Consider the following 26919-nt stretch of genomic DNA (forward strand, 5'->3'; position numbering starts at 1 on the left):
ATGATTTGCCTATGTTTTCAACACTGAGGTTGAACATTGAGGTTGAACATTATGACAATGCCTTTTTAGTTAAAACTGTTTGAAAAGTAGTGCTGATTAGTGCGTTTTGATGTCGGTTCAGTTTCGGGTTCAATTATTAAAAAATTATTAAAAAATAATCACGGTTTTCGATTTTGGTTTTGATTATTTGGTTTAAATGCTGAAACAACACAGAATAAAACAATTAATTGTCACTACTTCCGCCGAAGTTGATTCCTCTCCTTGTTCGGTCGGCGTCGCCGGTCTTCTAGCCATCATCGATCCACTTTTAATTTTCCATTTGTTTTGTCTTGTCTTCCCACACACCTGGTTTCAATTCCATCATTACATGTTGTGTATTTAACCCTCTGTTCCCCCCATGTCCTTGTCCGGAATTGTTTATTGTAAGTGCATGTGCACGTTTTTGTACCCATTGATTGTTTGTTCTGATTCCGGTGGTTTCTATTATTAAACTGCTCCGTTGTAAACACAGTTTTTGCTCTCCTGCGCCTGACTTCTCTGCCGCCAGTACGCACCCCTTACATTAATAAAAGTCCTGTGATGGTAGTGACTGTCCATTAATGATTATCACTTATTAACCATTATTTATTCACATTACTTTACTTTAATAAAATATTTCAGTTGTTGTATATATTACATTTGTTTTATTTGATGAATGTATTATTTCATTTCAAGTCATCTCATCACTATAGACCTGCTGCCTATGCTGTTTGACAAAATCACTATTTTGTAATTCTTCAAAGTAGGTAAGGCAGGTGACTGCTGAATACTAACTATCAATTACTTACAGCCTGTATTTTCAGGTGGAGATACCTCACGACGCAACAGCTGCTCTCTACAGTGCATTCGGAAATTATTCAGACCCCTTCCACTTTTCCACATTTTGTTACGTTACTGCCTTGTTCTAAAATGGATACAATCGTTTTTCCCCCTCATCAATCCACACATAATACCACAGAATGACAAAGCAAAAACAGCTTTTTAGACATTTTTGCACATTTATAAAAAATAATAATTGAAATATCGCATTAAAAAAATTATTCAAACCCTTTACGCAGTACTTTGTTGAAGCACCTTTGGCAGCGATTACAGCCTTGAGTCTTCTTGGGTATGACGCTACAAGCTTGGCACACCTGTACCTGGGGAGTTTCTCCTATTCTTCTCTGCAGATCCTCTCAAGCGTTGTCAGGTTGGATGGGGAGCGTCGCTGCACAGCTATTTTCAGGTCTCTCCAGAGATGTTCAACTCTGACTGGGCCACTCAAGGACATTTTCATCAAGGATCTATCTGTACTTTGCTCCGTTCATCTTTCCCTCGATCCTGACTAGTCTCCCAGTCCCTGCCTCTGAAAAACATCCCCACAGCATGATGCTGCCACCACCCAACTTCACTGTAGTGATGGTGCTAGGATTCCTCCAGTTGTGACGCTTTGCATTTAGGCAATATAGTTATATCTTGGTTTCATCAGACCAGAGAATCTTGTTTTTTCATGGTCAGAGTCCTTTAGGTGTCTTTTGGCAAACTCCAAGCAGGCGGTCATGTGCCTTTTACTGAGGAGTGGCTTCTGCCTGGCCACTCTACCATAAAGGCCTGATTGGTGGAGTTCTGCAAATGGTTGTCCTTCTGAAAGGTTCTCCCATCTCCACAGAGGAACTATGGAGCTCTGTCAGAGTGACCATCGGGTTCTTGTTCACCTCCCCGACCAAGGCCCTTCTCACCCAATTGCTCAGTTTGGCTGGGCGACCAGCTCTGAAGAGTCTTGGTGGTTCCAAACTTCTTCCATTTAAGAATGATGGAGGCCACTGTGTTCTTGGACCTTCAATGCTGCAGACATTTGTTGGTACCCTTCCCAGATCTGTGCCTCGACACAATCCTGTCTCTGAGCTCTACGGGAAATTCCTTCAACCTCATGGCTTGGTTTTTGCTCTGACATTCACTGTCAACTGTGGGACCTTATATAGACAGTTGTGTGCCTTTCCAAATCATGTCCAATCAATTGAATTTACCACAGGTGGACTCCGATCAAGTTGTAGAAACATCTCAAAGATGATCAATGTAAACAGGATGCACCTGAGCTCAAGTTCTAGTCTCATAGCAAAGGCTCTGAATACTTATGTAAATAAGGTATTTTCTTAACATTTATACATTTGCAGAAATGTGTAAAAACCTGTTTTCGCTTTGTCATTATGGGGTATTGTGTGTACATTAAGTAAAACATTTTTTAAAATCCATTTTAGAATAAGGCTGTAACGTAACAAAATGTGGGAAAAGGGAAGGGGTCTGAATACTTTCCGAATGCACTGTATATCAATCAATCAAACACATGTATTTATAAAGCCCTTTTTACATCAGCAGATGTCACAAAGTGCTTTACAGAAACCCAGCCTAAAACCCCAAACAGCAAGCAATGCAGATGTAGAGGCACGTTGGCTCGGAAAAACTCCATAGAAAGACAGGAACTTAGGAAGAAACCTAGAGAGAAACCAGGCTCTGAGGGGTGGCCAATCCTCTTCTGTCTGTACCGGGTGGAGATTATAAGAGTACATGGCCATTTAATGCCAGATTGTTCTTCAAGATGTTCAAACGTTCATAGATGACCAGCAGGGTCAAATTATAATCAGTGGTTGTAGAGGGTGCAACAGGTCAGTGCCTGAGGAGTAAATGTCAGTTGGCTTTTCCTAGCCGATCATTCAGAGGTCGAGAAAGCAGGTGCGGTAGACAGAGAAAGTCGAAAACAGCAGGTCCGGGACAAGGTAGCACGTCTGGTGAACAGGTCAGGGTTCCCTAGCCGCAGACAGAACAGTTGAAACTGGAGCAGCAGCACGACCAGGTGGACTGGGGACAGCCAAGAGTCATCAGGCTAAGTAGTCTTGAGGCATGATCCTATGGCTCAGGTCCTCCGGGAGGGGGGCGAGAGAGAGAATTAGACGGATCATACTCAAATTCATACAGGACACCAGATAAGACAGTAGAATTACACCAGATATAACAGACTGACCCTAGCCCCCCCCAGCACATAGACTATTGCAGCATAGATACTGGAGACTGAGACAGGGGTGGGTCGAGGGACACTGTGGCCCTGCACAATGATACCCCCGGACAGGGCCAACCAGGCAGGTTATAACCCCACCCACTTTGCCAAAGCACAGCCCCCACACCACTAGAGGGATATCAACAGACCACTAACTTACTACCCTGAGACGAGGCTGAGTATAGCCCATGAAGATCTCCTCCACGGCACGAGCCCGATCATGCATTCTTTGTCTCTTCCGTAGCAGGCGTAAAAGAAACACAGACCGTACAAGTAGATGCGCAATGGATTATGGTCATTGTAGTTAATTACCACTTTTTATGCGCTAAACTATGTAGAATATCGGCCTGTTGGAAACTACAACTCCTTACTACATTGCACAGTTCAGGCTGGATCTGATTTATCTCCAAAGAAGCTGTGCATTGAGCACAAAAGAAAAAATGAAATTCAAATAATTGAACCGATGTCAGTCAATTAGTTGTTTAAAAACTGAAAAATAACAGACATTTCGGTTAATCACTCAGCACTATTGAAAAGACAGCCTGAAATGTCAGCCTGCTTTGGTGGGATGGAGTTTTGGCCTGACTGATGACATCACCGGGCGGTAAATTAGTTAATAGACCAATAAGAAGGAGTTCCAAACCTCTCTGCCAATAACAGCTAGTTTTCTGTTTTCCCCTTCCAACTCAGACCACTCCCAGACAGTCTGAGCAAAATTCTTGCTTGAGAAATTGCTCTTTGCTAAAAACCTATTTTTGTTTCTTTTTGACCATGTTAATTGAAAACGTAAATCTTGCCCAGATATTATTTGATATTGAGATCAAAATGGCTGCATTGGTAACAACAAAATACTAGCCCCATTCAGTTTTCTAGGAGTCAATGACCTGGTTTTTACTTTCAATCCCTTACTAACCTTTCCATCTCTCCTCTCTCTGTTGCTGTTGGTTAATTAGTTTGATGTCCTCAGGGCCTATGGAGTGAGAGTTAGACATTTATCAACTCAGTTGAATGGGTAGCAGCTCCCCTTCAGCCATTTACTGGCTGGGCTATGGGCTGGAGAGGGGAGAGGGGAGAGGGGAGAGGGGAGAGGGGAGAGGGGGAGAGGGGGAGAGGGGACTCCTGCTGGCCCCTGGTCTTTCAGCTCAAATGTAATGTGAGGAAGAAAATATAGCTTGGTCTTGAATAGCTTGGTCTTTAAAATACTGAGCTAGCAGCACATGCATTTGACTGAGCCTGTCTGAATAGTTGTAGAGCTATAGCTTTACACTCATGGTTTATTAGTAGAGACATCTGGTGTACATTCTGTTTACTACTGTTCATCTAAGAACAGTAGTAAAGTGTACATTTAGCATATGTTCTATATTTGATCTGGCGTGTGTATTTGTGTTAATTTGGCCACCGTGAGCTTCGCTTTGGTTATAGCTTTACGGTTCATAAATACCATTCTCAACAGAAGTGACTGGCTCGGAAGAAGCTAAACTCTGCAAACAGGAAGTGTCTCTTTCTCTCTCATTGTTGTGTTTTTATCAACTGTGCTTCCTTTTGCCTGCCGTGGTTACCATGGTTACACCAGCCCCCTGATCTCTAGCGGTGTTATGGGATGGCCCAGGGCAAAGCAGAGCTAGGCCATGTCTGTCTGTGAGAGCTGAGACTGAATACGGCCAGTAAGAGCGAGAGAAGAAGAAGGAGTTAAAAGAGGATGTGGTCTGTTCAAAGATGAGTAAAGAGGGGGGTAGCACTTCTGACTAATTATAGCTCACAGAGAGAAGAAGCACTGCTGTGTGTGTTTTCATATCTTTCAGATAGTTTTTGAAGCGTGGTTGGCTTGTTGTTTTGGGCCTGTCTCTGTCCGTGTCTCTTTCTGTCCCTGTCTCTCTGTCCGTGCCCATGTCCATGTCTCTCTGTCCCTGTCTCTCTGTTCCTGTCTCTGTCCCTGCCCATGTCCATGTCTCTCTGTCCCTGTCTCTCTGTTCCTGTCTCTGTCCCTGCCCATGTCCATGTCTCTCTGTCCCTGTCTCTCTGTTCCTGTCTCTGTCCCTGCCCATGTCCATGTCTCTCTGTCCCTGTCTCTCTGTCCCTGTCTCTGTCCCTGCCCATGTCTCTCTGTCCCTGTCTCTCTGTTCCTGTCTCTGTCCCTGCCCATGTCCATGTCTCTCTGTCCCTGTCTCTCTGTTCCTGTCTCTGTCCTTGCCCATGTCCATGTCTCTCTGTCCCTGTCTCTCTGTTCCTGTCTCTGTCCCTGCCCATGTCCATGTCTCTCTGTCCCTGTCTCTCTGTTCCTGTCTCTGTCCCTGCCCATGTCCCTGTCTCTCTGTCCCTGTCTCTGTCCCTGCCCATGTCCATGTCTCTCTGTCCCTGTCTCTCTGTTCCTGTCTCTGTCCCTGCCCATGTCCATGTCTCTCTGTCCCTGTCTCTCTGTTCCTGTCTCTGTCCCTGCCCATGTCCATGTCTCTCTGTCCATGTCTCTCTGTTCCTGTCTCTGTCCCTGCCCATGTCCATGTCTCTCTGTCCCTGTCTCTGTCCCTGCCCATGTCCATGTCTCTCTGTCCCTGTCTCTGCCCATGTCCATGTCTCTCTGTCCCTGTCTCTCTGTTCCTGTCTCTGTCCCTGCCCATGTCCATGTCTCTCTGTCCCTGTCTCTCTGTCCCTGTCTCTCTGTCCCTGCCTATGTCTCTGTCCCTGTCTCTTAGTCCCTGTCTCCCTGTCCATGGCTGGAACCTGAGTTCTAATCACTAGGGCTTCCTTGCCTGAGCAGGAAACCAAACAATAGACTACTTTAAAAAATGATCTCAGGAGGGCAGCTGGTGGGGAAAGCTGTGTGTGTGTGTGTGTGTGTGTGTGTGTGTGTGTGTGTGTGTGTGTGTGTGTGTGTGTGTGTGTGTGTGTGTGTGTGTGTGTGTGTGTGTGTGTGTGTGTGTGTGTGTGTGTGTGTGTGTGTGTGTGTGTGTGTGTGTGTGTGTGTGTGTGTGTGTGTGTGTGTGTGATTAATTAAAATGTCTGAGAGCTCTTCTGGTGTTGATTAAAGCTCTCTGCATTCTCCCTGCTCTCTGGGGCTCGTATTTGCGCTGCTCCTTCCCCAAAACAGAAAGAGAGAGAGAGACAGGCAGAGAGAGAGAAATTGAGGGAACAGAGGAACTGGAGAACTGCAGAGGGACTCAAACAGTTAGTCGGGCCACTTTAAGATTGTAGAAGGAGATTTGAGAAGGACCCAGTTCTTAGAGCTTTTGCTCACTTTTTTTATGCTAACCAATCTCACCCAATTTATTCCAGTAGTATTCCAATCACCCATGTTACGTTAATGGAATCTTTCTAATGTTCCGTAGTAACATATACCATATGGAGAGACGTCACAGTGAGGCCTTGGTAATAAATCTCACATTGTGTTGTTTTATCTCTGCACCCCCTGACCCCACTAAAGGAAACCTGAGGTGTTTTGGAAACCCAGGTAAGGACAGTGGAAACTTTAGCCTGGACAGAATGTATAATACATAAACCTCTGCTCCACTGTCAATCCACTGGCCCACAAAGAACGAGGTAGTCACACACACAAATGCCAAGTTATCTTTACTCATTGTGTATTTATTCCTCGTTAATATTTGTATATTCTTATTTTTTTAAATCATAAAAAGTCTACACCTGTTTATGAAACATGTGACAAATAACGTTTGTCACACCGTCTACGAATAGCAAGATGTACTTGGCTTAGCTGAGGAGTTACAGAGAAAGTCTCTGTTTTTATTCCGTATTTAAACGGGTCCCTGTATTTCCTTGGAGCAGTCAGCCACTGTGGACAGGTCTACTTCACTTCACTGTGTATGCTGAGCATGTTATACAAGCTGTCATGTGGGCACAATTTTCCATGCTGATTCTCTCTCTCTCTCTCTCTCTCTCTCTCTCTCTCTCTCTCTCTCTCTCTGTCTCTCTGTCTCTCTGTCTCTCTGTCTCTCTGTCTCTCTGTCTCTGTCTCTGTCTCTGTCTCTCTCTCTCTCTCTGTCTCTCTCTGTCTCTCTCTGTCTCTCTCTGTCTCTCTGTCTCTCTCTGTCTCTCTCTGTCTCTCTCTGTCTCTCTGTCTCTCTCTGTCTCTCTCTCTGTCTCTCTCTGTCTCTCTCTGTCTCTCTCTGTCTCTCTGTCTCTCTCTGTCTCTCTCTGTCTCTCTCTGTCTCTCTCTCTGTCTCTCTCTGTCTCTCTCTGTCTCTCTCTGTCTCTCTCTGTCTCTCTCTGTCTCTCTATGTCTCTCTCTGTCTCTCTCTGTCTCTCTCTCTGTCTCTCTCTCTGTCTCTCTCTCTGTCTCTCTCTCTCTCTCTGTCTCTGTCTCTCTCTCTCTCTCTGTCTCTCTGTCTAGCAGTCTATCTACTCTCCTATACTAATTCATCAACTGTATAAGTTATTATACATGAACCTTGGACCTCTTTCAGTAACTCTAGGCTTGATGACGTGAAGCTCTATTTGGAATGCTATAAGTAGTTACTTCCACTTGAGAGGACTAGGCCCTGGGAAAGCAGGTCTGACTGACTGAGGAATTGAAGACTAGTGAAGGAGGTAAGGAAGCACATGATATTGAACCAGCACCATGGAAGGAGGAAGATCTCAGTCCACAGGCACGTCATTATGGTCGGCTTCAATTAGGCAACACACACGCGCATACACACTGAGGCACACACATGCAGGCACACACACACACACACACACACACACACACACACACACACACACACACACACACACACACACACACACACACACACACACACACACACACACACACACACACAGACAGAGGGAGAGGTAGGTCTCAGGTGATTTCCATAACGATGAGGGCTGGAAGCACACCTTCCATTGGTAGTCCATAGATAGCTCTCTGGCACATCTGTCCTCCCACACAAACAAATGAGCTGGCCGGATAGGATCACATCACACTATACCAGTCACACGCCACACACACACACACACACACACAAACAAACGTGTGCGCACACATGCCAGCCTGAGATAAACCATTCACAGAGAGGGCCACATACAATGTCTCTGTTATTCCACAGCTGGTTATTTTGGGCTTGTTTATATTGTTTTTCTATGGGAAAATGTTATTTCACAGTACATACAGTACTTATCTCTGGTGCTTTATCAATCTGGAATTGTTTCTCTTGATTCTGCCTCGAACCATATCACAAAAGTCAACTTTTCATTTTGACCCCAGATTCGAATTCCATGAAAACACAACTCATATCTTTATATTAGCAACACTCTATTTTCCAAGCTCCCTATGTGCTCACATTGTTTTGGAGGTATGTTCTACACATTTTTATTAGTGACAGGTTGATAGATACGCTGGGCCATGATTAACATTCCTGCTGTAATTCCAGACATATTTACCCAGCAGAGGAAGTCTACATACTGCTACTCTGCTCTGCTGTTCTGCTCTCTGTCAACCTTTGTCTTATCTTACCTGTCTGTCTGTTTCTGTCTGTCTGTCCTACTGCTACAGCTCATAGAGATGGGAGGGGAGGAGAGGAGAGGTGAAGAGATAAAGGAAGAGAATGGAGGAGAGGGGAAGAGAATGGAGGAGAGGGGAAGAGAATGGAGGAGAGGGGAAGAGAATGGAGGAGAGGGGAAGAGAATGGAGGAGAGGGGAAGAGAATGGAGGAGAGGACTGACAGGACATGGAGGAGACTAGTGACTAGTCTGGAACCAACAGGACCCTGAACAGCTTCTACCCCCAAGCCATAAGACTGTTAAATAGTTAGTCCGGGTAGCTATTGGTTAACTATTTAACGATCTGCTTGACCCTTTTTGCACCTTTTTTTTTTACTCATCACATACGCTGCTACTGTTTATTATCTGTCACTTTATTCCTAGTTATATGTACATATCTACCTCAATTACCTTGTACCCTGTGTATATAGCCAAGTTAATCTTTACTCATTGTGTATTTATAATAACTTTTTACTTTTTAGATTATTTCTCTATTTTCTTTCTCTCTGCAATGTTGGGAAAGGCCCATCAGCAAGCATTTCACTATTAGTCTAAACCTGTTGTTAATGAAGCATGTGACAAATATTATTTTATTTGACTTTATTTGACTACCTACCCTGACTGACCTATCCACCTCATTTTTGAACGTTGCTATGGGCACAGCCAAACAACGGAAGTGATCGATTCGACTTCCGCTTTACTTTCCCACTGCAGCACGCTGGTGGCAAACTTGCCAGTGTAAATTATTTGAAAGAGTACATTTACAGAGTATAAAAGTCAAGTAAACATGTATACTGTAAGTGTATAAGTCTAATTTTATATTTATTTAATTCAAGTTAGTTGGGTTGTGTCAGTGTTAAGGCCCGGGTCTTCAACCAAGCCAATAACTATAACGATGATGATAAACAATAGGCTACATAACTATAAAACGTTGGTGAGCATCCACACTAGAAGAAAGTTAATAGTATATCGTTATACAGTCCTACACCTGTTACTGATCAACGCATCGTACATGCTGCTATTAGGTAACACAAGACCATTCATGAGGTCTCTAACGCACAGATAGTGGTTCAGACCGTTCAGTGCTTTCAAGGTGTGTTCATTGTCATAGTGACAACTGCAAATAATACTTCAATGTACATGTAGGCATAATGAAAATAATATAGTAACTCGTTTTTAAATGTAGCAATTCGACAACAAACACTGTTTACTCTGCGCATCTTTTAGGCCTACATAATGCCATTGCCTCATTGCTCAAGTGGTTTGCAAGTGATTTCCATTTTTCTAATGGTTGTCAATTTCTTTGGGTCTTCTTTTTTTACAGTGCTCACCTCTGTCTGTCCTGTGCAACTATTTGCAATGCATCAGTGCAACAATGTTATCATAACGGGCCAAAAGGGATCACACCAATGCACTTTCTCTCCTTAACTTTCCCCGACATGCATTTCCTATGCTGTAGGCCTGTTTTACATTCAGCAATTAGCAAGAGCAAGCCTTCTCATTTCCCCGAATAGGCTATTAGGTCTAGAATAAAACACGATCAAAATAAATGTCCTTTAGCTTTTGTAGTCTATATCTTTCCCTGGGATTTTATGAGAAGAGGAATGGCCGGCCTATTGCGGAGTGGCTTGCGCACGGGAACAGCTGGAAGAGAGAGGCTAGTGATGTGTAGCCGAAGTAAGAAGCTAAATATTAGCTAGATATTAGGCCATTCAGTAGCTAAATATTACAGCTATAGGCAAAATATTTGCCTGTCAAAGGGCAAGAAAAATAAGTAACCAGATTATGAAATGGCAGATCCCAAATCAAATTTTAATTGTCACATGTTTCGTAAAACAGGTGTAGACTAACAGTGAAATTCTTTCTTACGAGCCCTTCTCAACAATGAAGAATACAATAAATAAAAAATCATATTTAAAAAAAATAGTAACACGAGCAATGATAGCTTGACTATATACATTGGGTACTAGTACCGAGTCGATGTGCAGGGGTATTAGGAAATTGAGGTAGATATGTACAGTACATATAGGTATTAGGTAGGGGTAAAGTGACTAGGCAACAGGATAGGCCTAGGCCAAGGTTTGTAGACAAAATTATTATTCATGTGCTACAACAACACAGTTCAACGAGGAATGTATTATTGTTATCACGTGAATACACAATTATTGTCCATAGACAGTAAACTTCAGTGATGTGGGCTAATTGGAATAACTGCTCATAAATAAATGTTTCATGCCGAAATAACTGCATAGGCCAATAGACTAGACCTGATCATGCAACCATTTGGTTCAGTTTGGGTCTATTCTCAACAGTTCAGAGGGTCCAGAAAGGTGCATTAGTAGGCCACTCACATGGTGTATGTCTATTTTGTCAGGATGTAGCCCCGTGTTAAGATAGGCCTAATATAGGAACATATGGGCTTCTCCTTTCCAACTCCCCCTGCCTGTTAATGCTGTAGCCTATTTTACATTCAGCAAACAAGCATTCATCTCTCGTCCAATAGGCTGTTAGTAGGCTAAAGAAAATACGTCAAAATAAGTGTCAAACAAGCTTTTGTTGTCTGGCTTTTCATGCCCCTCGACAAGATTTAAAAGGAATAGCTGTGGCAGCGGAGAGGACAGGTGCGTAAATGCACAACAGAACAATTAAGACACACAGGCTCGAAATGTAGCCTATAGCCTAAGTTCGAAGCGTATGCATGTTAGCCCATAATTCATAAGCTCAATGTTAGGCTTAATATTGCAGTGAAAATATCCAGTCAATTTACACCGCGAGAGAAAAAAAGGTTTAGGCTGTCAGATCATAGTTAGCCTACACTATGTGCGCTCCTGAAGCTGTGCTCCTTCCTAGTCCCAGTCCCCGCGGGTACGCAGCACGAAAAGCTACCCTATTGTTTTTGTTTTTTAGGGACAAGAAATGTATCCTACCTAGACTACAATAACAACACAATGTAATGAAGAATGTTATTATTGTTTTTAAGTGAGTACAAAACACTAGTCTAGCCTGTAAACTGCAGTGAATAGGCTATGACATTTGAATAACCGTTCAAAAGCCTGGCATTTTGAATGCATATTCATTTCAAAATAACTGCATCTAGCCTTCCTGATTGGGCAACCATTTGAATCAATTATGGTTTTTTTCTCGGATGTTTAGCCTACAAGGTCCAGGCACATTAGCAGGACAGTAATATGGTGTATTTTGTCATGGTGTATCAGTTAACAGAAACATGCTAATGCAGGGATTTCTGGTGGCGCGCATATGAAGTATGATAATGCGCAAGCATGGAGGAACATAGTTATCCATAGTTTCCACGTTTGGCTTCCGTGTTTTAAAAGCGTTCGAAAATGAGGTGGATAGGCCTGACTAATGAGGCCTGATACAGGCTTCTGTTATCAACAACTGCATTTCATTACAATTATAAAGAATGCCGCTATTTTGTATGAATATTTCGTATGCGTTAAGTCCTCAAGCATTTCTGCAGAGCTATGTTACCTGATGTACCAACATGTGATGTGGTATCCTAGAAATTGAATAGAGGTGACCTTTGTATATGGCTGGAACAACTCCGTTATGTATCCACATGTTGGAAACGGGCAGCTCCTAGAAGTACATAGAGCACAGCTAACTGCAGGCAATCCTATACTGCAGACAGGAATGGCAAGCCATGCTGCGCAGCAGGGTTGACCTCGCGCACTAAACACACACACGCTCAGCGACAGGAGGGCCTGCAGGAAGAGGGAAGGAGGTGTTGAGTTGCACTTGTACTGAGAGATGGTGAAAGACTCCTCCTCAGGAGTGGAACACACACACATATAGAGGTTGGGATCATAATAACACTGTGGCATGTCGCCTTTTAGGAGGGAGGGAGGGAGTTTGAGATGCCTCAGTGGAGGCTCAGAGAGGGGGGGCTCCCCGGTGACTTTCTCAGGGGTGTCAGGTTGTCATAACAATCCCCCTGCTCTGACCTCTTTCCCCTTTCCTCTCCTCTCATTTCTTCTCTGTTTAATTATGTCTCAGGAAGTTCAAAGGGAATACTTTAAGCTCCTGGCAGTCTTGCAGAGACTGGTTGTGTCCGAAATCTGTCTTGTCTACTACTTACTGAAACTGCATACATACTTTGTACTAATCGTACTACATACTATTTAAAACGTACTGTTTAGTAAAACCGAATGCAGTAAGCACCAAATATCAACATACTAGGCTACTGAGAATGCATCATCTAATGCGTAATTGCGTTTATTCCCGCCATTGGTTAATTTTTCTACAGCCCGTCACCATATCTGATTATCAGCTGTTGTCAAACACGTGAGTCTGAAAAACAATTATCTTCCTCAGTTGGGTGCAGCGAATTCTACTAGATGAAAAGCCGAAATGAGTAGGCATTTAAAGCATACTCAAGTTTTGACATTTTCATGTAGTATAAAACTTTCTTTTCGCATACCCAAAATGCCTTCTATTTATAATGCAAGTATTCAGACACGGTCACAGAATGTAAAGGAACTGAACCTGCATGACTAGGAAATTGCTCATAATGTAGGTGAACCTTTCCACTAAGTAACTTGACTTGTGTTTTAAGCTTGGCCAAGTGTGGGGCTTTTTGTAGTGCCTTCATGGAATAAATTCTTTATTAAAAAAAAATTATATTTTTGGAAAAGAGACGGTTGGAGAATTGATGCAGACTGAATGTAGACCAGAGGATACAGTGGTGATAGATAGTGTGTTGTAGATAGGGTTGCACATTTTGGGGAATATTCAGAGGTGGGAACTTTTCGTGGGAATTAAAGGAATATATGGGAATTAACGGAAATATATGCAAATTAATATTAATACCATTTAAATGTAGATATGTTTTGCATTGGATATATTTACCATATCATATGGAGACTGAAATATAAACATTTTTACCTTATCATAAGTAGACATAATTGCAAATGATTAAATCCTTCCAATGGAAATTAAAAAAAATATTTAGTTACAAATTTAACTTTAATTCAATTAGTTGACTCTTCACATGGGATGATTTCACTGAACAACAAAAGAAAGGAAATATTGAATGATCCCCAATGATCCATCGCATCTCCCAAAAATGTTTTCAACATAAATCTGTAAAATGATAGTCTAGAAACTAAAGCTTTGGTTGTCTTCCTCTCAGGCTTACATGTCTTCTCCCTGGACCTCCTCAATGTCCACCTCTTGAACATCAGACTCTGAAGCCTCATCTTCACTGTCACTTTCCAACCTTGTTGAGGATGGCTCGTTGTCAGGCTCAAAAAGACTCAAATTTGCCCGGATGGCCACCAATTTTTCAACCCTTGTATTGGTCAGCCTGTTGTGTGCTTTGGTGTGTGTGTGTGTTCCCAAACAAAGACCAGGTGCGCTCTGAGGCAGCTGATGTTGGTGGGATTTGGAGGATGATGGAGGCAACAGCGGAAAGAGCCTCAGATCCACAAAGTCCCACCAGGTGGCTGATTAGATATGTTGGCACAACTGCCATATTGCATCCATCCCAAAGCCCTTGCTTGGAAGTGTACTTCGCCAGACTGCCAAGAACCTTGCCCTCATCCAGGCCAAGGTGGCGAGACACAGTAGTGATGACCCCATAGGCCCTGTTGATCTCTGCACCAGACAGGATGCTCTTGCCAGCATTCTTGGGGTCCAACATGTACACTGCGGTGTGTATGGGCTTCAAGCTCTCTCCCAAAATACATCATCCAGGAGGATCCTCTTGATGGGACTGTCCATATCGGCAGACTGTGATATGGCTATTTCTTGGAGAGACTCCTTCCCCTCCAGGAGACTGTCAAACATGATGACAACACCACCCCAACGTGTGCTGCTGGGCAGCTTCAATGTGGTGCTCTTATTCTTCTCACTTTGCTTGGTGAGGTAGATTGCTGCTATAACTTGATGACCCTTCACATATCTAACCATTTCCTTGGCTCTCTTGTAGAGTCTATCCATTGTTTTCAGTGCCATGATGTCCTTGAGGAGCAGTTTCAATGCATGAGCAGCACAGCCAATGGGTGTGATGTGAGGGTAGAACTCCTCCACTTTAGACCAAGCAGCCTTCATGTTCACAGCATTTTCTGTCACCAGTGCAAATAGCTTCTGTGGTCTAAGGTCATTGATGACTGCCTTCAGCTCATCTGCAATGTAGAGACTGGTGTGTCTTTGTCACTTGTGGATGCTGGATGAGGGGTGGAGATGATGTAGTTAATTATTCCTTGCCCACAAACATTCGACCACCAACCAGAGACGATTGCAATACAGTCTGCTTTCTCTATGATTTGCTTGACCTTCACTTGAACTCTATTGAACTCTGCATCCAGCAAATGAGTAGATAAAGCATGTCTGGTTGGAGAGGTGTATGCTGGGCAAAGAACATTCAGAAATCTCTTCCAATACACATTGCATGTGAGCATCAGAGGTGAACCAGTTGCATACACAGCTCGAGGAAGACATTCATCAGCATTTCTCTGACTACGTTCCTCCATTGAGTCAAAAAAAACATCTGATTCCAGGAGGACCATGAGCTGTCGCTATCTTTAAGGTGTCTGATTCCTCATTTTCACCTCGAATAGAAGTAGAGGGACTTTTGTCAGAGGTTGCTTGTTGTGAGCACTGAGGGAACTTTATGCACTTGGCCAGATGATTCTGCATCTTTGTTGCATTCTTCACATGTGATTTGGCACAGTATTTGCAAATGTACACAGCTTTTCCTTCTACATTAGCTGCAGTGAAATGTCTCCACACATCAGATCGTGCCCGTGGCATTTTCCTGTAAAGATTAGAGAGAAAAAAGACTAAAAATACAAATAAATACAGATAAATAGTTAAGCAGTTAGATTAAACAACTCATTTTTAAGACAAATGTTTTAAAATGAAACATGTATGGAAACAGGTGAATTAACACTCCTCAGTTAGCAGGCTCAAGCAAGCTAAAACCCACATGGTAGCAAAAACTAACTAGCAGAAAGTGTTAACAAGTTATAAATGATTTAAACACACTTTGCTGTAGGCTACTTTTTACTAATTAACAAAAAATCATGCATGTCATATAAAATATATTCACCCCACCCAGTATTGTAATCAAAACTAATCAGAAAGCATGTAGTCCTTGGCTCAGACAGTGTAGTGGTGTGGGCTCAATAGTGTGCAAGATCTTGAGAATCAGCTGTACATGTGATGGAGGAATGCACTGTGCATGGGATAGTTTATCCAAAATATGCTACAAGACCTAGAATTGCCATATGTATATCCCACAAAAAAAGGTTAATTGTTATAAGCTAACTTTTTTAGATGAATTTAAGCAAAATTCCCCAAATTCCTGGGACATTAACCGGAAACTTTCCGACCCTTTGCAACCCTAGTTGCAGACAGTTGTTGTATTCCTGGGTGTCACCACTGGCACCATTCTGTGGACTGTCATCAATCTTTTAGTGTATGCAGAGTGACAAGGCTTATCTACAGGCCCTAAAGGACTGTTTGCACACTCAGACACACACACACACACACACACACATACACACCTTTGCATTAACAAATACATTTATATTTTCAGAATGGTTCCTTTTTTAAAAACTTTATACACATTATGCGCATACATATTCAATACATTTTCCCTGGAGGATGTTGTTTGTGCTACATATCCTCTGGGCTGATGGACAGGACCTCTGATGAGGAGGAAAAACAAAAGTCACCATAGAAATTAGCAGCAGAGCCTGAAAAAAAACATTCCTCCCACCCCAAAATAGATGTAGACATGCCAATTAGAGCCTCCAGTCCAGTCAGCATAAACAAAAGGAGGTAGGGGAGGGAGGGAGGGAGTGAGGGAGGGGGAGGCGTCTGACCCAATTGGAGCAGATGTCACTTGGTCAATACTTCCTGTTTTGTTGGCCTTTTTATTTTGAGACGCCTAATTTAGAGGCCCAGCCGGTCTGCCCCTCTCTCTCTGTGGAGCTGGGCCTGAGATTTACTCTGACACTTTGGCTCCCATTGTTCCAGTTTCCTTTCTCTCCTAGCAGACCTGACCACAGAGGACGTCACTCAGCTCCAACTCAGCCTCCATCAACACAGACTATAGTGTTGATAGTGTCACCACTGTCTGTTCCCCACGCCTTTTCCCCTTTTTCTAACCTTATTCAGAGGATACAAATGTCAGCAGTTGACATGTTTTTTTTGGGGGGGATGTGTGTACTTACTCCAACTTCATACTACAGTTATGGTACTGTACACATAAGTTATCCGTGCAGAATGTTCATGTCAACTGATGAGTGGCGTGGTAGAGGTTATAAGAGGTAAAGTGTGTCTAGTTACAGAAAGGCTTGGTTTCATACTTACTCAATCAGTCATTCTGTGTTCTGCCTAATCTGGAGGAGGGACCAGAGGGAGAGAGGTTCCCGTACACACTGGCCATACTGGTATAACCGGTCCAGAGCGGAGAACAATATTCTGGGGAAGGCGAGAGGAGGAGGAGAGACTCATTGTCTTCTGTCTGTTCATTGTTCAGTTGGACTCATTATCCCTCAGGCCAGCATGGAACCAGGCTTCAATAACCACATCTCATCATCATCACATCACAGCCAATCAGAGCACAGAGACCATGACTTCATCATCACATCACAGCCTATCAGAGCACAGAGACCATGATTTCATCATCACATCACAGCCTATCAGAGCACAGAGAAGATGACTTCATCATCACATCACAGCCTATCAGAGCACAGAGACCATGATTTCATCATCACATCACAGCCTATCAGAGCACAGAGAAGATGACTTCATCATCTCATCACAGTCTATCAGATCACAGAGACCACGACTTCACAGCCTATCAGATCACAGAAAGCATGACTTAGGCTGTAATGTGATGATATAGTGCACTACTTTTGAGCCAGGGATTTGGGTGCCATTCAGGACACTGCCTCTGTCTGTTGTACTGTAATGGTTATTGTATTGTTCTTCCACTGAGTGTTCCTCAGACAGACAAAAAAACAGACCATCAGGCAGACAGTGCATTTCTATGTGCAGTCCTGCTCACATTTGCTTGACATTTTTATGAGTTTGTCCATCAGCCAGTTTCATATTTCAGACATTCTCAGATGCATAGTTTACCTTTGAGAGGGTCAGACAAACAGGGTATCTTTCTCACAACACAGACAGGCAAACACACACACAGACACACACACACAGGCAAACACACACACACACACAGGCAAACACTCTCACTCACATACTCATCCCCTTTCCCAGTGGGTTCCATTACTGTGGAAACTAAAGGTGAGGGAGAGTCTGGTGAAAAACAAAAGGCTTGTATAGGTAAATGTTGTCTCTAAATATAGCTGGCGGTGGGAGAGGGATGCAAACAGAAAAGGCACTTGTGTTTTCTGCTGATGAGTGGCCCCCTTTGTTTCCTTTTATGAGTCGCTGATGTTACGTTCCTGGAATAATCCACTTGTTCCTCCTTATTTGTCAGACTCTAGTCAGTGTCTCCTAAATAGTACACTAGTCCCTATATTATGCACAAAAGTAGTGCACTATATAGGGAGTAGGGTGTCATTTGGGATGCACACAGAGAGCCTGTTGACTCCTCGTCAAGAAGGATTTTAATAATTCCAAACATTGATGGCATTCATGCAGCCTCTGTCAAGCTTTTCGCCGTTCTCCTCTCCAGCCTCCTAATATGGAGGCCTTAAGCAGAGGGCTGTGTCAGTACATGTTATGGCCCGGTTGTTACAGCTGCATTTATACACAAACACCAACTGGACTTTAAAAGACAAAAATGTCCGTCAGAAGGGTTCACCCCCATCGCGTCTGCAATGCATGCATTCATTTTTACACAGAAAAACACACTGCAGCATGCATGCACACACACACACACACACACACACCTCATCAGCCCGTTTTTAGTCCTACAATAGGATTGTGAAAAGCTCATCTTTCATTCCTAGATAAACACACTTTTGTTGGTTCTCTCTCATTAGCAGTAGGGAGTGATTGATTTAGTTAAACAGTAATAATGCTAGTCGGGTGAACAATGAAGTGTTTGTGTAATGATACAGTATATGTTGACACTGTCCCCAGCTGGCTGTGCACTGTGAGGGCCTGCAAACAGCCCTTGGATTTCCATGGGCGTCCAAACTAAAGCATGAATCACATCATCTGTTGTTCCCATTCGGGATGTGAGAGTACACAGCTGGCTATATCAGTGTGTATGAAGGAGGCTTTTCTCCTCACACACAGGCACTGCACACTACACACCACAGCAGTGTTGTAGGCTATAGAATATATCTATCTTACCCTCAGTCACTCCACATGCTCCTCAACCCAGCTGTGAGATACAGTTCTACTGCCTGCGGGTCCTGACACAAGACAGAAACATTCTCGCTGGTGCTGCTTGGAATTTGGAAGCAGGCCAAGTCAAACTTCATGAAATGTACAGTACATCATTTCACTTTACAAAGCCTCAGACAATTGAGACTTTGTGTGTGTAGTTATAAACTCAACCAAAGACTTGGCAATTATGTCAATAATTGTTTTGAGTCTGTGTCCGTATCCGTGTGTGAGAGTGTGAATGCATGTGTGTGTGTCAGTACTGTGCAGTAAAACCCACAGCTCTTTCCCAACCCCGTCCTGGATCCTGTTGTAGAGCGCGGCAAGGCAATCTTTCCCACTGACTCACCCATGCAATGCAAATGTCCTGGATTATCATGCAAATCAGACATTTATGTCAGTGAATAATCTATAGTGAGGAAAGACAGTGGAGGGGAGAGGGAAAGGCTGTGAGACAGTGGAGGGGAGAGGGAAAGGCTGTGAGACAGTGGAGGGGAGAGAAAGGCTGTGAGACAGTGGAGGGGAGAGGGAAAGGCTGTGAGACAGTGGAGGGGAGAGGGAAAGGCTGTGAGACAGTGGAGGGGAGAGGGAAAGGCTGTGAGACAGTGGAGGGGAGAGGGAAAGGCTGTGAGACAGTGGAGGGGAGAGGGAAAGGCTGTGAGACAGTGGAGGGGAGAGGGAAAGGCTGTGAGACAGTGGAGGGGAGAGGGAAAGGCTGTGAGACAGTGGAGGGGAGAGGGAAAGGCTGTGAGACAGTGGAGGGGAGAGGGAAAGGCTGTGAGACAGTGGAGGGGAGAGGGAAAGGCTGTGAGACATTGGAGGGGAGAGGGAAAGGCTGTGAGACAGTGGAGGGGAGAGGGAAAGGCTGTGAGACAGTGGAGGGGAGAGGGAAAGGCTGTGAGACAGTGGAGGGGAGAGGGAAAGGCTGTGAGACAGTGGAGGGGAGAGGGAAAGGCTGTGAGACAGTGGAGGGGAGAGGGAAAGGCTGTGAGACAGTGGAGGGGAGAGAAAGGCTGTGAGACAGTGGAGGGGAGAGGGAAAGGCTGTGAGACAGTGGAGGGGAGAGGGAAAGGCTGTGAGACAGTGGAGGGGAGAGGGAAAGGCTGTGAGACAGTGGAGGGGAGAGGGAAAGGCTGTGAGACAGTGGAGGGGAGAGGGAAAGGCTGTGAGACAGTGGAGGGGAGAGGGAAAGGCTGTGAGACAGTGGAGGGGAGAGGGAAAGGCTGTGAGACAGTGGAGGGGAGAGGGAAAGGCTGTGAGACATTGGAGGGGAGAGGGAAAGGCTGTGAGACAGTGGAGGGGAGAGGGAAAGGCTGTGAGACAGTGGAGGGGAGAGGGAAAGGCTGTGAGACAGTGGAGGGGAGAGGGAAAGGCTGTGAGACAGTGGAGGGGAGAGGGAAAGGCTGTGAGACAGTGGAGGGGAGAGGGAAAGGCTGTGAGACAGTGGAGGGGAGAGAAAGGCTGTGAGACAGTGGAGGGGAGAGGGAAAGGCTGTGAGACAGTGGAGGGGAGAGGGAAAGGCTGTGAGACAGTGGAGGGGAGAGGGAAAGGCTGTGAGACAGTGGAGGGGAGAGGGAAAGGCTGTGAGACAGTAGAGGGGAGAGGGAAAGGCTGTGAGACAGTGGAGGGGAGAGGGAAAGGCTGTGAGACAGTGGAGGGGAGAGGGAAAGGCTGTGAGACAGTGGAGGGGAGAGGGAAAGGCTGTGAGACAGTGGAGGGGAGAGGGAAAGGCTGTGAGACAGTGGAGGGGAGAGGGAAAGGCTGTGAGACAGTGGAGGGGAGAGAAAGGCTGTGAGACAGTGGAGGGGAGAGGGAAAGGCTGTGAGACAGTGGAGGGGAGAGGGAAAGGCTGTGAGACAGTGGAGGGGAGAGGGAAAGGCTGTGAGACAGTGGAGGGGAGAGGGAAAGGCTGTGAGACAGTGGAGGGGAGAGGGAAAGGCTGTGAGACAGTGTTGTATATGTACAGCAGACATTCTTTTTGTATGTGTCGTGTCCAGTGTAGGATCGCCGCTCACATTCATCTAGCCCACATCTATACACTGAGTGGGCTGTGCCTCTGGTCTATTTATCTCCCTCTCTGTCACATCTCTCTTTCTCTCTCTCTTCTCTTTACTCAACAGTACCTCTCTCTCCTATACGGTTAGTTTCTGGGAGTTAAGTGTTACTGCCGTACAGTAATTAAACACTTGATCTGAAGTCAAGAGGTTGGAAGTAAGAAATGGATTTTCTGAGAAACTCAATTCTCTCCCCTCCCTCCACTAGAGCCCTCAGTGTCGGCGCCCCTGGGGTCAGTCCCAATGGACCTGCGTGTGACGGAGCGTGTGATGCGGCCGGGTTCGGACACGGCCCTGCTGACGCCCCTGCACCCTCCTCTGCTCCACAGCCCCTTCTCCCACCAGCCCTGCACTACCTTCTCACAGCACCAGCTGCACCAGCACATACGGGTACGTACTGCATTGTTAGGCCTGCTCTCAGCACACATTGTTGCCAAACACCGACACACACACTGATGTGAAAGGAACCCATAAATTGCATTACATGTCTGTAATGTTTAATGTGTAATGTTTCTTATACATTTTAGCTCGTATTAATAATGACTTTCATGCCCCATTTACACTCATTAGCCCAAGTCTTTCTGTCACCCATATGTCACACATTCCCAGATCAGAGCGGCACTTTTCCCTGTTTCCACACATACTTTAATGAGTGTCTCGTCGGGTTTCAGTTCAACATGGAACAACGGAGACGTGAGCAGGAGCAGGAGCAGGAGAAACAACAAGAGCTGCAGCAGCTGTGGCACAAGGACAAGAGCCAACAGAGTGAGTTTTACTGTGTGTGTGCTTGCGTAGGTATGCCTGTATGCTTGTACACTGTAGTAGGAGAGAGGGTTAAGTTGAGCCAGTGGGTCAAGTTGAGCCAATGGTTAGTTGAGCCACCCCTTGTTTCTAGGAAACCATACACACAATGAATCATGTGACCAAATAGTTTGGAATAGGTCATGGTTTCATGGAGTCTGTGAAGCATGGAAAAAGTGGTAAGCAAGTTAGGTACATTTACTTATATTTTTACCAAGTCAAATAAATGTATTGTGTTAAAGGTTTCATGATGCTTGTATCTAAACCAAAGTAGATCGTTTTAAGATTGTTCTGTACATCAGTTGGGGTCTCTATCAGCTTCAATAGGAGGTCCTAAATCTAGCATGAAAGTTCATCCTTGTAGCTGTGTGGGCTAATAGAGTCAAACTGTAAGTTGAGCCAATGGCCAGCGTATCCCATACAAATGATGATGACATTTTCTCAGTTTTATTCATAATATGCATTGTATTTTTGCATATGAACTCAAGATCAACGTTAAACAAGCAGAGGTCTAGCCCCCCTTGAAGTTCTTGAGGGAGCAGCCAAGTTAGTGAAAAAAATACTGAAGAGGTACAACAACGAAACGAACGTGTACCTGTGCAGGAGAGAGGCTATGATAGAGTAGCAGAGGCACACAAGGTCTTATCTGATGACTTGGAGTCTGAGCTTGCTAAACATATCAAGAATATTGTAGACCACTTTCATAAGCTTTAGTAGCCTCAAGTGCAGAGAACTTGCCTACGAATTGGCACAGCGAAACAACATCTCTGTCCCAGACAACTGGTCAAGACATGGAAGGGTCATATTGAGCAGAGAGATCTATATCTGAATGTACATTTAAGATATAAAATATACCACTCCCATTCCATCAATTAAACTTTGACATACAGGTAACTGCCAAAATAAAGGAAACACCAACATAGAGAGTCTTAATAGGGCGTTGGGCACCACGAGCCAGAACAGCTTCAGTGTACCTCAACATAGATTCTACAAGTGTCTGGAACTCTATTGGAGGGATGAAATACCATTCTTCCACACAAAAAATCCAGAATTTGGTGTTTTGTTGATGGTGGTGGAAAACGCTGTCTCAGGCACCACTCCAGAATCTCCCATAAGTGTTCAATTGGGTTGAGATCTGGTGACTGAGACGGCCATAGCATATGGTTTACATCGTTTTCATGCCCATCAAACCATTCAGTGACCACTCGTGCCCTGTGGATGTCATCCTATGGGGACATAGACATGGTAGCCAAAATAATGGCCTGCCCAGTGTTTTCATACATGACCCTAAGCATGATGGGATGTTCTTTGTTATAATGAATACTATATTTCCCGTTGATATAGTGCTGATTTTCAAAAAATTGCTCAACATACCCCACTCTCCCCTATCGTTATCCTCATTGGTTGGTGTTCTGCACAATGTTGTGTAAAGTGAAACAGATCCATCAATGTCAAGACAAACATCCTACACACACACACACACACACACACACACACACACACACACACACACACACACACACACACACACACACACACACACACACACACACACACACACACACACACACACATAAATGTACATACACTCTACAAATGTAAATATTCTCACCAAACAGCCAAAGAATGCCTTGGGCAAAAACCGACAGGGACACCGATTTGAGAGGCATTTCTTTTTGTCTATTCCCAACAGACTGAGTCATCATAAATAGCACCTAGACACAAATAACACCAAATATCTTGTCTCTTACAACAAGCAGAGGAAAACAGTAATTTAGTGCTCTGTCTTTGCATGTCCATAAATACATCTGTGAGGTCTCTGAGCATTCCTCCAGTCAGACAGTATCTGGTAGGGCCCTGGAGAGAAGGGGAGAGGACAAGAGAAGAGAGGACAAGAGAAGAGAGGAGAGGAGAAGAGAGGAGAGGAGAGGAGAGAAGGGGAGAGGACGAGAAGAGAGGAGAGGAGAAGAGAGGAGAGGAGAAGAGAGGAGAGGAGAAGAGAGGAGAGGAGAGGAGAGGAGAGGAGAGGAGAGGAGAGGAGAGGAGAGGAGAGGAGAGGAGAGGAGAGAAGGGGAGAGGACGAGAAGAGAGGACAAGAGAAGAGAGGACAAGAGAAGAGAGGACAAGAGAAGAGAGGAGAGGAGAGGAGAGGAGAGAAGGGGAGAGGATGAGAAGAGAGGACAAGAGAAGAGAGGACAAGAGAAGAGAGGACAAGAGAAGAGAGGACAAGAGAGGAGAAGAGAAGAGAGGAAGGATGAGCTGTAGAGTGCTGTTGTTTTGACCCCTGCCGTGTGGGTCCCAAACCCGGTTCTCTGTGAGTGGCTGTCAATGGACCATTGTGGCTCTGCTCAGAGCAGCTCATCTCTGTGTGTTGTGGGCTGAGGCATGCTGGGAGGGCTGTGGTAGTAGACATCCCGTGTTGCTTCCTCCTCACACAGAGCCCACTGTTCCTGTTGCCTTTCACACACACACACACACACACACACACACACACACACACACACACACACACACACACACACACACACACACACACACACACACACCAGCAGATTATATATAGATCCTCATCCTACTACCATCCAAGACAATATGGGGTTTCACTGTCAGTCATGAACACTGGATACTACTGAATACTATCATGCTACTGTAGGAGGGAGTTTCTGGGCCGGTATTGACTTTTAGAGCAGAACAGACAGAGCTGAGCCGCTCATTTTGGAGAGAGAGAAAGAAGCTCCTCTAAAACAGTGGTTAAAAAATAGCCGAGCTGTGCAAACAGCACCGGTGTCAATATTGACCGTATCAATAGTGACACCTCCTGCCACCTCCCCCTGTCCCCCACGCCCTCCCTAGTCCCCTCCACACACACACACACACACACACACACACACACACTGGGACGGCATGGTCACAGCTTCCTAGCATGGGAGCACAGAGGGAGACTGAAATAGAAAGGGATTTTCCCAAATGTTGCCATCTCATCTTGATTCTCTGGCTACAATGTCATGCTCTGGGCATAAAAGGAGTCGTTCTTTCACTTTAGTTACAATGATGCAGTTGATAGGTGGAACACTCTACTAAGCAGTTGTAGGGATTGGTCTGATGGTCTCCATATCTGTGTTGATTGACAGGTGCTGTGGCCAGTTCCCTGGTGAAGCAGAAGCTCCAGGAGGTGATTCTGAAGAAGCAGAAACAACAAGCCCTGGGAAGAACCAGCTCCAACCCTCTCAGTGGTCCCCCTGTGGGCTACAGGTGAGAACTCTTTACACCTTCAGTAGCATGTGGGCTACAGGTGAGAACTCTTTACACCTTCAGTAGCATGTGGGCTACAGGTGAGAACTCTTTACACCTTCAGTAGCATGTGGGCTACAGGTGAGAACTCTTTACATCTTCAGTAGCATGTGGGCTACAGGTGAGAACTCTTTACACCTTCAGTAGCATGTGGGCTACAGGTGAGAACTCTTTACACCTTCAGTAGCATGTGGGCTACAGGTGAGAACTCTTTACACCTTCAGTAGCATGTGGGCTACAGGTGAGAACTCTTTACACCTTCAGTAGCATGTGGGCTACAGGTGAGAACTCTTTACACCTTCAGTAGCATGTGGGCTACAGGTGAGAACTCTTTACACCTTCAGTAGCATGTGGGCTACAGGTGAGAACTCTTTACACCTTCAGTAGCATGTGGGCTACAGGTGAGAACTCTTTACACCTTCAGTAGCATGTGGGCTACAGGTGAGAACTCTTTACACCTTCAGTAGCATGTGGGCTACAGGTGAGAACTCTTTACACCTTCAGTAGCATGTGGGCTACAGGTGAGAACTCTTTACACCTTCAGTAGCATGTGGGCTACAGGTGAGAACTCTTTACACCTTCAGTAGCATGTGGGCTACAGGTGAGAACTCTTTACACCTTCAGTAGCATGTGGGCTACAGGTGAGAACTCTTTACACCTTCAGTAGCATGTGGGCTACAGGTAGGAACTCTTTACACCTTCAGTAGCATGTGGGCTACAGGTGAGAACTCTTTACACCTTCATTAGCATGTGGGCTACATGGGGGAAATCTTTACACCTTCAGTAGGATGTGGGCTACAGGTGAGAACTCTTTACACCTTCAGTAGCATGTGGGCTACAGGTGAGAACTCTTTACACCTTCAGTAGCATGTGGGCTACAGGTGAGAACTCTTTACACCTTCAGTAGCATGTGGGCTACAGGTGAGAACTCTTTACACCTTCAGTAGCATGTGGGCTACAGGTAGGAACTCTTTACACCTTCAGTAGCATGTGGGCTACAGGTGAGAACTCTTTACACCTTCATTAGCATGTGGGCTACAGGTAGGAACTCTTTACACCTTCGTTAGCATGTGGGCTACAGGTGAGAACTCTTTACACCTTCAGTAGCATGTGGGCTACAGGTAGGAACTCTTTACACCTTCAGTAGCATGTGGGCTACAGGTGAGAACTCTTTACACCTTCAGTAGCATGTGGGCTACAGGTGAGAACTCTTTACACCTTCAGTAGCATGTGGGCTACAGGTAGGAACTCTTTACACCTTCAGTAGCATGTGGGCTACATGTGAGAACTCTTTACACCTTCAGTAGCATGTGGGCTACAGGTAGGAACTCTTTACACCTTCAGTAGCATGTGGGCTACATGTGAGAACTCTTTACACCTTCAGTAGCATGTGGGCTACATGTGAGAACTCTTTACACTTTCAGTAGCATGTGGGCTACATGGGGGAAATCTTTACACCTTCAGTAGCATGTGGGCTACATGTGAGAACTCTTTACACATTCAGTAGCATGTGGGCTACATGGGGGAAATCTTTACACCTTCAGTAGCATGTGGGCTACATGTGAGAACTCTTTACACATTCAGTAGCATGTGGGCTACATGGGGGAAATCTTTACACCTTCAGTAGCATGTGGGCTACAGGTGAGAACTCTTTACACCTTCGTTAGCATGTGGGCTACAGGTGAGAACTCTTTACACCTTCAGTAGCATGTGGGCTACAGGTGAGACCTCTTTACACCTTCAGTAGCATGTGGGCTACAGGTAGGAACTCTTTACACCTTCAGTAGCATGTGGGCTACAGGTGAGAACTCTTTACACCTTCAGTAGCATGTGGGCTACAGGTGAGAACTCTTTACACCTTCAGTAGCATGTGGGCTACAGGTAGGAACTCTTTACACC

General features: G+C 44.8%; 1 protein-coding gene across 7 annotated transcripts in view; it reads left to right on the plus strand.

Moving 5' to 3' along the window:
* The window catches only part of LOC139542578 (histone deacetylase 7-like), a 71525-nt gene that overhangs the window by 25284 nt on the left and 19322 nt on the right, over positions 1-26919 (plus strand). For all 7 annotated transcript variants that reach the window (XM_071348179.1, XM_071348181.1, XM_071348180.1 and 4 more), the window contains exons 3-5: positions 21137-21318; positions 21600-21693; positions 24861-24981. In XM_071348179.1, coding sequence (XP_071204280.1) covers positions 21137-21318; positions 21600-21693; positions 24861-24981 — 397 coding nt within the window. The remainder of the gene's footprint in view (positions 1-21136; positions 21319-21599; positions 21694-24860; positions 24982-26919) is intronic.

Source organism: Salvelinus alpinus, chromosome 17 (assembly GCF_045679555.1).
Source record: "Salvelinus alpinus chromosome 17, SLU_Salpinus.1, whole genome shotgun sequence".
Lineage (NCBI taxonomy): Eukaryota > Metazoa > Chordata > Actinopteri > Salmoniformes > Salmonidae > Salvelinus > Salvelinus alpinus.